Source organism: Mytilus edulis, chromosome 8 (assembly GCF_963676685.1).
Source record: "Mytilus edulis chromosome 8, xbMytEdul2.2, whole genome shotgun sequence".
NCBI classification, from domain to species: Eukaryota; Metazoa; Mollusca; class Bivalvia; order Mytilida; family Mytilidae; genus Mytilus; species Mytilus edulis.
In genome coordinates, this window is record NC_092351.1 from 57,674,721 (window position 1) to 57,687,298 (window position 12,578).

The 12,578-nt window shown below is 31.1% G+C and overlaps 1 protein-coding gene across 2 annotated transcripts in view; it reads left to right on the forward strand.

Annotated features, from left to right (window-relative positions):
• The first annotated feature begins 493 nt into the window (after positions 1 to 493).
• Positions 494 to 12,578, forward strand: part of LOC139485946 (uncharacterized) — a 41,771-nt gene continuing 29,686 nt past the window's right edge. For both annotated transcript variants that reach the window (XR_011655429.1, XM_071270628.1), the window contains exons 1-8: positions 494 to 688; positions 1,713 to 1,978; positions 3,680 to 3,796; positions 4,993 to 5,130; positions 5,738 to 5,869; positions 7,347 to 7,509; positions 10,449 to 10,602; positions 11,584 to 11,694. Coding sequence is in view for 1 of the 2 variants with exons in the window: in XM_071270628.1 (XP_071126729.1) it covers positions 1,723 to 1,978; positions 3,680 to 3,796; positions 4,993 to 5,130; positions 5,738 to 5,869; positions 7,347 to 7,509; positions 10,449 to 10,602; positions 11,584 to 11,694 (1,071 nt within the window). In the remaining variant the exon portion in view is untranslated. The remainder of the gene's footprint in view (positions 689 to 1,712; positions 1,979 to 3,679; positions 3,797 to 4,992; positions 5,131 to 5,737; positions 5,870 to 7,346; positions 7,510 to 10,448; positions 10,603 to 11,583; positions 11,695 to 12,578) is intronic.

Here is a 12,578-nt window from a genome sequence, read left to right on the forward strand (position 1 = left end):
ATCAGTTATTACATTATGTCATATAATATGTTACTTTCAATCTCATAACAAGATGAAGCTTCTGTATGATGTACATTAATGGTCAGGTGGAGAGAGTTCTTAAATAGGGAGCATTAAAAAGTATTACAACCCCCTTTTCATGACAAACAAAATAATATAAAATCAAATGTTAGTTTAGACTGAATATACAGAAAAACTTAAAAAGTATTGTTGGTAGCTGCAACCCTATTTTGACTTAACTTTGTCTTTACAAATAAAAAATGCTTGCCTACACGTGCTTGCCTCACAACTTTGGACGACCCTTTACCTAAAGTAAACATACAAGAACGAACTTTACTGTTAACCAATACACATACTAGTATACTTATTTATAAAGTGCATTATGTGTTGTCATTATGTAAGTATTTTGGACTTTGTTAAGTGATAATATAAGTTAAAATCAGAAAATAACATCAAATCCAGTATAATCCAGTCTTTATTATGAAATAAGTATAAAGTTTAATTTGATAACCGAGATGAGATATAGATGAAGTTCATTTGTCTTATAATTGTTTGCTATTAATCTTTGATATCGCTTAATAAGGATCAGTCTTTGTTATTATAAATACGCTTTACATTTTGACGCATTCTTTGCCAAGCAAAACATTGTGTTTGGACATTTCATTGACACAGAAAGCTTTAACATTCAGTAAGTATCAATAATTAATGAATTCATTCTTTCAAATTTCTGTTCGTTTACTCCAACAATTTCATTTGATTTGTACGTTCGTTCGTTCATTCATTCGTTCATTTATTCGTTCGATTGCTTAACACTCCTTCCTTCCTTCCTTCGTTCCTTCATTCCTTGATTTCTACTTTCTTTCCTTCTATTATCGAATTTCTTCCTTCCTTTATTCCTTCATTCATATTGATTGATTGATTGATAGATTGGTTGATTCGTTGATTGATTGATTAATTGATTGTTTGATTGATTGATTGATTGATTGATTGATTGATTGATTGATTGATTGATTGATTGATTGATTGATTGATTGATTGATTGATTGCATTCATAACCATGTTTGTAAAAATAAGGAAATGTGATATAATTGTTATTTATACCACTATATCAACCTGAAACCAAATAATTAGGATGACCAATCATGTAAACAACTTAAGGGCACTGTACGACCTTCAATTGATAATGAGTAAACCCAATGCAATTTTGTATACTATATTTAGCTATAAAATTTCCAAAATAACAAATTAATATAAACTAAATCGTTTTCACTATTTTCCAAGTGCAAATGTACGAGGGTGGTAGTGGGGGTACCTTCATGACGAATAACGTAAACAAATCTTGCCGAATGGCCTTTTAAACGGTAATTTTAGGTGCATATGACGATAAAATGTGCACTTTCTATTAGACGATAAAAAAAATGTTTTGGACGAGTACGTACGGTAACGAAAATTCTTTGAGACCCCTGGCGAATCACGATAAGGATCTTTTGACGAATCATCTCTGACGAATCATGGTAAAATTTTAATCAATATGACGCTAACGGTAGCCAAAAATGACCATTTCACACCTGGCATTAAAGGGCATTACCACCCTCATGTATTGGTTTTAAGCGTTTCTGAATAATTCAGTTGATCTATGAAAATTGCTTCAGACGCATAATATTATTTTATTTATATTAAAAAAAAAATGCATTTTAGTTCTTTCTTTTAAGAAGCGGCAAAATGAGCACGGGAACCACCTACACGCATCAAGGATTGCTTCATCAAATGTTTTTCAGGCAAGCAAAGGCAACCCCGGACAATGTTGCTGTTGTTGAAGAAAGCGGGAAAGAAATAAAATTCAGAAATTTGGATGAAAATTCTGACAAACTTGGAAAGCATTTAGTTTACAATGGCGTAACCCCCAATGCATGTGTTGGAATTTATTTGGATAAAAGTATTGAATACACAACGACATACATTGCAATCTTAAAGGCGGGTTAGTAGTTTTCATGTTTTCTTATATCAATTGCTTAACATCGAGTGGAATTGCATCACGTTTTGGACAAAGATACCTTTGATATTTATACGGACTCTACTGGTTCACATTTCCATATTATGTTTCGAAGTTGTGAAACTTTCGTATTTTCTAGAAACACTGGTAAGCCCAAAATAACTGGGGTTATTGAATAGTATCCAAACTTCAGTGGATCCTTGGGGCATACATTGCCTTTTGTATATTATAAGTTTGTTTACTAACGTTAGTATAGAAAGTCCCTGCTATAAGATATGCTGTTCTGTAAGTAAGTAATGTAATCTTTATAAATATTTATAAACACATACATTGATATTTTGATCGCGGGAAGTAATGTTATTAATTGAATTTTGATTCGGAATTTGATACACTACTGATCCGAAATTGTCTGGTTATTAGTTTTGATGTTTCCGGTTGCAGAGAAATACATGTAGGTCTTTTAAATATTTTATAACTTTAAATTTATTATATATATATATATATTATATAGCATTGCGAACTTAATTTTAATCCAATGACGTCTTGAAGCTACTTTAATCATTTGTTAATGTTTTCTGTGTCAGTGAGTGATTTCTTCAGACTACATGTAAATAATACAGGCACTTGTTTCTGTCAATGTGCGGTTTACTATCCACACCATGCGAAATTTTTCTATCAATTCTAGTGGCGGATCCAGAACTTTTCATATGGGGCTGGGCTCTAACTGACATAAGGGTTGGGCCGCTCCAGTCATGCTTCAGTGATTCCCTATAAAATCAAACAATTTTCCCACAAAAGGGGGGGGGGGTAGCCCCCTAGGCCCCCTGGATATGCCTATGAGTTCAATCCATGTTTTCAATTTCCACATGGCTTCCTTGAACATTTTATCTATTAATGTTTAACTTCATAAAAATCATCTAGTTGTATTGTACTGTAGGGAAATGGAATGCTACTAAAAATAACCCCTGATTTTCTGGAAATCTCAAATAAATATGATCAAATATACTATGGAGCACATTATTCCTCAATTTTTAATGCAAACTCATCTACGGGTAATTTGATTTTAGCTCAAAATGTTTTATTAGAATATATTTCCAGGGGCGGATCCAGCTATTTTTAAAAGTTTTTTTTTCAACCAAGGATAAAGGGGGGAGGTTCCAACTATATGTCCCCATTCAAATGCATTGATCGTCCCAATAAAAAGGGGAGGTGGATTCTAAACCTGCTGGATCTGCCACTGATTTCTATATATATCACCTATCGTTTCATTTCTGCAAATGTGTTCAGGTCAGTTTAAGTACATGTAATGACATCAAAAGCACAGTTTTTTTGTTAAGGACTGCATGAGACACTTCTTTTAGTGGAGTGGTTGTGTCGAAGCTTTGACACCTAAAGTAGCTTAAAGTTCAGATTTTGAAAATTATTAGAAAATTAAATGTCCAAGCCTAGATTGGAAGAGCAGAAAATAAATAATCTTGCATTATACAGCTGAATGAAAATAATATTCTGCAAGACATAATCAAGGAACATACAAGGAAACAGTTGTTTTAAAAAATAAATAAAAATACTTTTGTGTGCCAAAAAATAACATGCCTAGCAACATATGAAAATGAATAGTCAATCCAGAAAAATACTCGCCTTTGTTTGATTTCACTCAGTCAGTACAAATATTTCTAATCCAAACAGGTGCTGCTTATCTGCCCCTGGATGTTGCATACCCACAGTCTATGTTAAAATCGGTACTAGAAGATGCAAAACCAAAAGCAGTTATAACTGTAAAAGATTTAGCTCACAATTTAGCTGGTAAGTCCAAGATATATACATGATATAGTCAAGCTCTGAGAGAGGAAAATTTAGCATACAATTTAAATATAGCAGTCTGCGTCAAAATCTTTTCCAATAGGCCAAAGACCAATATTTCAACATTTTTCTTATTTGACCCCCCTCTTATTTGTCAAAGAGTTTAGTTTTTCAAAAATAAATCTTTAACTAGTCTGAATAAAAAAAAAAATTCTTGGGTATCAGACTAGTGGCTAAAGAGGGGGAATAGGACCTTTATCAGGACTCCGCGGGATAACTGTTTTTAAGCTTGGGATTTAGGGACTGACTCTTTCGGGATCTGGAAATTCTTTTTCGAATTTCGGAATGTCAGGATTTAAATTTATTTAAATTTAAGACCTACCGATTTCTTGTTTTTAAGCCAGGGATTTCGGGATCAGGACCCCTCCCCCTACCGCTAAATGTTCAGACTGATGTAGTAGAGAACAAATCATAACTGTCCAAAATTCTGTTGTACTGTCAATTTTATTATTCAAGTGAATGGCTATTTTTTGTTGATTAAAAAATTATTTCAGTTTTGTAAACTTTCAAAATCATGATTTTTACAAAATCTACATACGAGCTTGAAATAAACATGCATGAGAGATACATGTACATGTATTTACAATTCATCGAAAAACTTATATTTAGTGGATCATATTTATCCTTAAAAATCATCAAAAAATAGTATTCAACCAATACATAAAACAAATTCATAGGGATTGTTATTACTATAAATGGTTAATATAAAGTACACAGCCTATATGTTATGTTGTCAGTTGTACTGCAGGAAAAACATTTTAATTATGTGAAATCCCAAGTTTGTCAATACAAGATATACTGTAGATATATACATAAACAGGTCTGCAAAATATTATAAAGCTCATGCATGTAGTCTAGCTGGGTTGCTTATTATTTATATAATGCAGTTAAAATTTTAAAATATTTAGCACAAAAATAATTAGTCCATTTTCATCAGATGTGCTACCATAATGGTTAAAAAAATAAAGCGTGCAACTTAATTAAGTTTAAAAATTGTTTTTAAATTTAGAGATATTTTGTCTTCCTGATGCAAACATAAAAAATTTTCTTTATCGATCATTAAAAAAAAGACTAATTAAAAAGAGCATGTAAACTTTCGATGTAGAATGCAGTGCTTTTGATATATTTTTGTAATATAGGATATGACAGTGTTATTGTATTGGAAGAAGAATGGGAGAAAACTATTGTGACAGGGGAGGTAACTCTCCCTACAGAATTGTCCCTAGACAATCTGGCTTATATTGTGTACTCGTCTGGAACTACAGGAAAACCAAAAGGTAAATATTTTCTGTGTTTAAGGTACAGTACCCAACACCTTGACTAATATTATTTTGGCTTGTTTAATTTTCATAAAATTTTCAAATTTGATAAAATATTTACTTTGACTTTTTGAAAAAAATATAAAAAAACAAATAAACTTGAACCAATCACTTTCTTAGAAAAATTTGGTTGACATACACTAAATTTGATCATTGAGAAGTTTAATATTTCCGTAACAATACAGCGTGATTAATCGTTTAGCTGATTTTACAGAGTTATCTCCCTGTAGTGTTAGGTACCATCTTAATTATTTATAATTGATTTTATTTATATATTTTGCATGTGTTAGATCTTCAATTCACTATTTAAAAAGTATTCATCAGACAAAATTTAGACTTAGAAAAGTAATAAAAGGGCTGTTTCTTTGATATTGAACATATTTGGAAAATCAGAGCTTTATAAGTTGGCTCTTAAATTGCATTCATTCCTTATTCTTTCATTAAGTTTTTGCTGTCTTTTGGGTTCTTCAAACCATTGTGCAGATTGCCTCGTAAAGATTAACATCAGTAACACTGACAATCAATCTAGTGAATTCTTATATTTTGTATATTTTATATTTTGAAGGTGTTATTTGTCCACACAGGGGGGCAGTATTTTCATACCACTGGAGACATGAAGCTTATCCTTTTCAAGAAGGAGAGAGAGTTGCCTGTAACATATTTTTCTCTTGGGAAATGCTGAGACCATTATTAAAAGGTATTTGTAATATTTAGTTATACACTTAAGTTTCTTTAATTTAAAAAAAAAAAGGACAGATGACCTCTAGGGACCTATGGTGGCCAAGGGGTCTACATAGATCATCTACTGAATCATTATTTGTTTGAATCTTACAAAAGAGGGACGAAAGATACCAGAGGGAGAGTCAAACTCATGGAGAGAAAATAAACTGACTACGCCATGTCTAAAAATAAAAGGACAAACAGACAAATAATAGTACAGAAGACACAACATAGAAAACTAAAGACTAAGCAACACAAACACCACCAAAAACTTGGGGTGATCTCAGGCAGAGTTTGGGAAATCTTTTTTTCCCTGGTGGTCCTTTAAGAAAATCTGCTGGTCCCAACTATTAAATCTAAAAAATACTAAAATTGTGTCAGTCCTATGCAAAATTTTGGTGGTAATATCCCGAGGACCACCACTTTTTGCGAACTCTGCTCAGGTACTCTGGAAGTGAAAGCAGATCCTGCTCGACATGTGGCACCATTCCTGTTGCTTACAAGTGACAGGTGAGTGCGTTACTGTTACAAGGATTGCCATATTTCCTGCTGAAAGTTGGTCACTGGCCATTCTCTCTGTGCATGCTAGCTTCTTCAACCAATAAAACTGGCTGAAAAAGCCTATGGTGTTGAAAGTGGCTTTAAACAACAACAATCAGTAAAATTACCTCTTAATATAAGCTTTTTATTGTGTCATGTAGCTTATTGAAATAATGCATTTATATTTATTACTTTTATACCTCAGTATGTTTTTTCTATAAAAAAAAAATGAAATATTTGTGCTATTTCATTCCACGGACCATTTGCCAGTCATTAGTTTTAAAGACGAGAATTACCCTGGTCAATATTTTAATAAACATATTCCTGTACTTTTCATGCTTATTTTTCATTGGACAACAATATCTTTAATAACTATTATTTCTGCTTAGATTTATGCGTATAAACCTTAAATCAAATATACATAAAGACACAATGTTTCCCTGTCTTCAAAAATAAGCATCATCAAAAATTTATAAATTCACAGTACAAATAACATAGGTTAAAGTCCTTAAATTATTTATAAGCAATTGAGTCACCTGTTTAACTTAGCTGCTACACTGGATTTGAGATTTTAACATTTTTAAACTATACTTCTTAATTATTTTAAACAGTCACAAATATCTCAGTAAAGAATCAATGATTTAATTTGAAATGTAACATGTCTGTCTTCTGATTTGCTGAAATTTTTGTCTATGAGCTCATACAGTACCGGGTAGACATAATTTTGTCATCTGACTGTAAAGTCATGAACCTTTTTCATGATTTACTCTTTCAAAATGGAATTTCAGTGTGAATCACATTTTTGATGTTAATTCTTCATAGACAAAAAAATATTACTTTCATCGCTTGAAAAAAATTTGTAAGTAGATATGAATGTTTTTTTTGGGGGGGTAATTTTTTGCTTTGCTTTTTAGGAGTAACTATGTACATCATATCTAACACAACAATCTACGATCCACCTCTACTGAGTCAATACATACAGAAAAATAAAATCACACAAATATTGTTTACACCATCATTACTAGAAGCTGTTCTCAATACACCAGGTCTGGACCTCCAACAACTTAGAAGTTTGAGGTAAGATAAATAAACATTTGTTACTGCCGTAACTGAGTCCTAGTTACACGTCAAGAAACAATACAAATGAAATGGTAGATGAATATTAACAAGATATTTTTATATTAAAATACCACATACATCCTTTAATTTGTGTGTTTAAACTTAACACACACACAAAAAGCTTTGTTGAGAAACTAATTGTAATCACAGGGGAGGATCCAGCCATTTTCAAAAGAGGGGGGGGGGGAGGGTTCCAACTATATGTTCCCATCTAAATTCATTGATCGGCCATAAAAAAGGGGGGTTCAACCACTGGAACCCCCGCTCTGGATCCGCCACTGAATCATTCTACCTTGGGTAAATTAGTGATTTGGTGAACACTCTCACCATAATTGTGACCCTATGTATTATGGAGTATAGATTTTGAAGGGAATGATTTGCAGGGATGTCACATATTTTATTTATTAGTTTACATGATAGGCCTTAATATTTTATTATTGACATGCAGATTTCTGCATGTTTGTTTAATAAATATATATCTCAATTAATACGATATTCAAGAGCTTGGAAGTAGACATTGAAAAAAATGATCTATATTTCATCTTAAATTTGAATCACAAAAGTTGAAATTTTTTAATTACTTTTGCAAATTATATGACACTTTACAAAATGAAGACAAACAAACGACTTTTATAGAAAGATTTTAGTTGTATGGCTCTTTTTACTTTAAAAAAATGTAAAATAAGAAATCATATTCATTTAAACAGAAAATTAAAGGGCGTAAGAATTAAAGGGAAGGAACTGGATTTTAAACTTTATTTCTTTTCTACATATAGGTAAATTTCTTTGTCGCTAGAATTATCTCCCCATTAAAATGTATTGATTTTCATTATCAAATTTAAACATGTATTTACCATGTAAAGTAACTGAACGCAAATTGTTGCTTTTATTAGATGAGCCTTTCATCTCTTGGTAACATTTTAGAATACAATTTTTTGAATTCCTCTTCAAGGTCCAGAATTATAGTAAAATTGCAGCAACCATTCCCAACCATTATCAAAATCTTTTCTGACATTGACAATTTGTGTTTTATTATAGAAATTAATTCATTAATATTATGGGGTCATATTTACAAGGTATTAAACATAGAAAAAAATCTAAACTTATAAATTCTGAATGACCATTTAAAAACCATTGTTTAGAGAAAATAAGTATTGTTGATTGTTGGTCTTCTTTGACAGCTATATATATAGTCAACTTTCTTGACTGTCATGCAGTTTCATTGTTATTTTTTGTATTAATTATAATTTGTTTTAAGGACTTATATAACTGATTGTTTTTGTCTCCTGCTCTTATCGTGATATTTTGGGAAACATAACTGTTCCTGTTATTTAAAGTATAACAGGTGACAACATTTTAATTATTCTTCAAATTTAAAAATTTGGCAGAAAATTAGAATGACAGAAATATTGATAGTGTGAAAAAATGTCAAAAGGATTGATATGGTAACCAACTTGGATACCAATCATGATTTCAAGTTGGTTTGCACAATAACATTTATTTATCTTTAAGTAATCTCATCTGTTTATAGAAGATTTAGATAAAATCTGTGATAACTTTATGCTATTGGAAGGATTTATTAAACTTGATTTTGTTGAACTTGTTAAAAGATTTAACTTACATAAATTATATTTTTCAATGGTTTTGTCAGACATAAAAAATAAAAAAAATAAACAATTCTGAGAGATTTTGTGATTTAAGAGTCTAAAAAATGAGAAAGTATGATTAGATAATTTGATCATGAAACACTTTTAAGACAAAATAAACTAGAGAATTTAGTTAACAATTAAGGCTTATGCAAACTCTGCTGCCTTCATCTGCCTTCATCTGTAAAAATAAAACAATAGTCCATGATGTAGGGAAAACAAGGAGCATATTACTTGTGATTAAGGCTGAAAAAAACTCAACACATGTTGGCCTGCTCATTCCCTAGTGCCAAGGTATTTTTGTGTCATTTTTGTACAATTGCAAGCAAAATACAATTTTTCCCACTGTTCAAACAAATTAAGCATGAATTTAAGCGTACTTATAATAGCAGTTGCTGATCCAGAACTTTTCATAAGGGGGGGGGTCTGTTGACTGACCTAAGTCTGAACCACTCCAGTCATGCTACAGTGTTTCCCTATGTGATCAACCAAATTTTTCATACAAAGGGGGGGGGAGGGGGGGCTTCTTCCTGCTCTGGATCCGTCTATGCTTAGCTATAGACACTCATTGTTCCATAATGTTGTCACTCAGCTCTAGATTTTCAGAGTCTGATTATATAATTTAACAGACACAGTACAACATCTACCAAACTTATATTATTGATCTTCAAGGACTTCAATAAGATTATGCAGATGTATCAGTTTATAGGTAAGATACATATTTTTGTATGTTACATGTACTACGCATAGGTAAATCGTCTTTAGTTATGGAATACCATCAATTGTTTGAGGATTACTTTCGGGCGCATGTCTGTAAGATGTCGATTTAAGTTAATTTCAATTTTTTTCTTTTATATATTTATGAAATTTACAATTTTTTAAGTGTTAATTTTTACATTTTTTACATTTTGTTTTTTATAACTATATGTTTTTTTTCATATCAAATGTTCTGGACTTAAAAGGTACTAAACCAAAATTGTCTTTACTTTAAACTTGCTTGGCATGAAAATGTTGTGAGTTATAAGGATGTTGGATCCAAACTATTTTATTGGCCTAAAAGATAAGAAGTTGTAGAGTTTTAGCAAATGCCACAGCAATCCAATGAAAAGAAAACAACCAAGAGTCTGCAGGTAGAGGCCAATGGTCTTCAACAATAGAAAAGTGTCTATAAAAAATATCAGGTTCTAAATAACATGGATAATGTAAAAAGATGTTTAGGCCTTAAATTTTACACATTTTTTTTTATTTCAGGCAAATTTGGTTTTGTGGTGAAGTTGTGACTACAGCATTATTTGAGAGATGCTTGAAGTTGTTACCATGGATACAGTTTTTAAATCTCTACAGTATATCAGAATGCCATGATGCTGCTTGTGAAGATTTGAACTTGTATTTTAAAGAAAATATGGTAAAAGTTTAACATTCAAATCTATGTATTTATATGTTGATTTACTGTTTCAAGGGTGTTTAGCTGTCTGTTTTTTTTTTTATTTCATTCTAAATGTCTGTCAGTGTTGAACAATTTGAAATTTCATAAAACATAATTCAGAAAGTTTCTTAATTGTGGAGTGACTTTATACTTGATTATCTTTGGTTGAACATTGTTAATATATTAAATTAAACTCTGTATGGTGAATTAATGCATGTGTGAATCATTTCGATTGAGTCCCGGAAGTGGATACCTAATGGTATGCAGGGTTGTCAAATTATGCAAATGAATGCAACATTAAATATACTTCAAATTGACAACAACATTTCCCAATGGTCTACAATTTTATTTGCTATGGTCTACATGTCCTTATAAAGCCAGCCTTGCAGGCAAAACATGTAGACCATAGCAAATAAAATTGCAGACCAAGTGTTGTTGTCAATTTGAAGTATTATTTGTTAATATGTTTATATTTGGCCTGGTGTTGGCTATAAAATAAGCTGACAGTTGTAATTTCATTATTCAGTGTTTTGGTAAATGACATGATTTTTTTATTACTATTTTTTCCAAAATTCCCTTTTAAAAAAATTCAGATATTGAAGTTCCAACTGTCTCAAACAAATTCCATCTTACATAAATTTTGCTATTACTTTTAGGTACTTTTAGGTTCTTTACACATTTCTTCACATTTCGAAAATTCTGAGGTTGAACTGCTGTCAAATGTTTGGGTTTTAAAAGCATTTCTGATGATTGTAATCTAGAAAAGCACTTTTGATTCACAAAATTTGTTATTTCATTTACTGAACTGTTGAATAGGAATATTTCATCAAATTTTTCTTACTTTGTATGAAAGATAAATGAGTTGTTTTGAGTAGAGCCAATCTAAAGATTAAATCACAATGGGAAACAACTTGAGATCCTTAATTTTCTCATTTAACAACACGTATTTTATATTTTTAGGATGCTCTCAAGACAAGAAAGTTTTGTCCAGTAGGTAACATTTTACCTGGTGTTAACCTGGTTATTATGGACAAAGATCAGAAAATACAACCCGTTGGAGCTTCAGGGGAGGTAAGTTAAGGAGGACACTCAGGAAAACAAGAGTTTGGAGGTTTTTGATTGGATAAAATTCTGTTTTGTATACTTTTCAAATTGAGAATGGAAACAGGGAATTTATGAAAGAGACAACACCTCAAGGTCACTAATAGGTCTTCAAAACAGTGTGTAAATCTTGTACTCGAAGTGGTCTTCAGCTGGCCCCTAAACAAGATTTAACCTTGAATCCCTTTATTTGTACATTGATAGGAAAGTAAACCTGGGTGTTTTCGGTAACAACCAATTTGTACAGATAATTTAAACATACTGTGCGGCTGTTTGCGTAAAGTAGTATGGGTAACATATAAATTAAAAGACTGTATTGGTAATTTTGTGGTAATGTGTTCACTATTAACATTTGGGATTGTTGCTTTGTTCCTTTGGCAGTCAGACCAACCAAACTCTTTTCATTGACAAAATTGCAAATTCCTTTCTTAGAAAGCTATATGTTAAAGGGAGAGTTTAGTCTGGATGATAAAGGGTTTGGTTAAAGTTTCTTAGTTCGAATTGAAAATGGAAAAAAAAGTACTAGTTTTGTGTAATGTCTTTCTGCTGACTGTATTATTGTTAAATCTCATCATGAAAATTTAGAATTTAAGATTTTGAATTTCACCACCATAAAAAATTAGGTTTCACCATGTAAATTAAGATTTTCCATGAAAAGTTAGGTTTCGCAATAAAAATTTAGATTTTAATATGAAAATTTAAATTTCACTATGAAAATTCAGATTTCACCTTTAAAATTTAGATTTCACCATGAATGTAGATTTCACCTTCAAAATTTGATCTTAAAATCAAAATATAACTGTATAAAACAAAGCATTGTACAAAAATTTTGTACATTATAAGACATATGATCA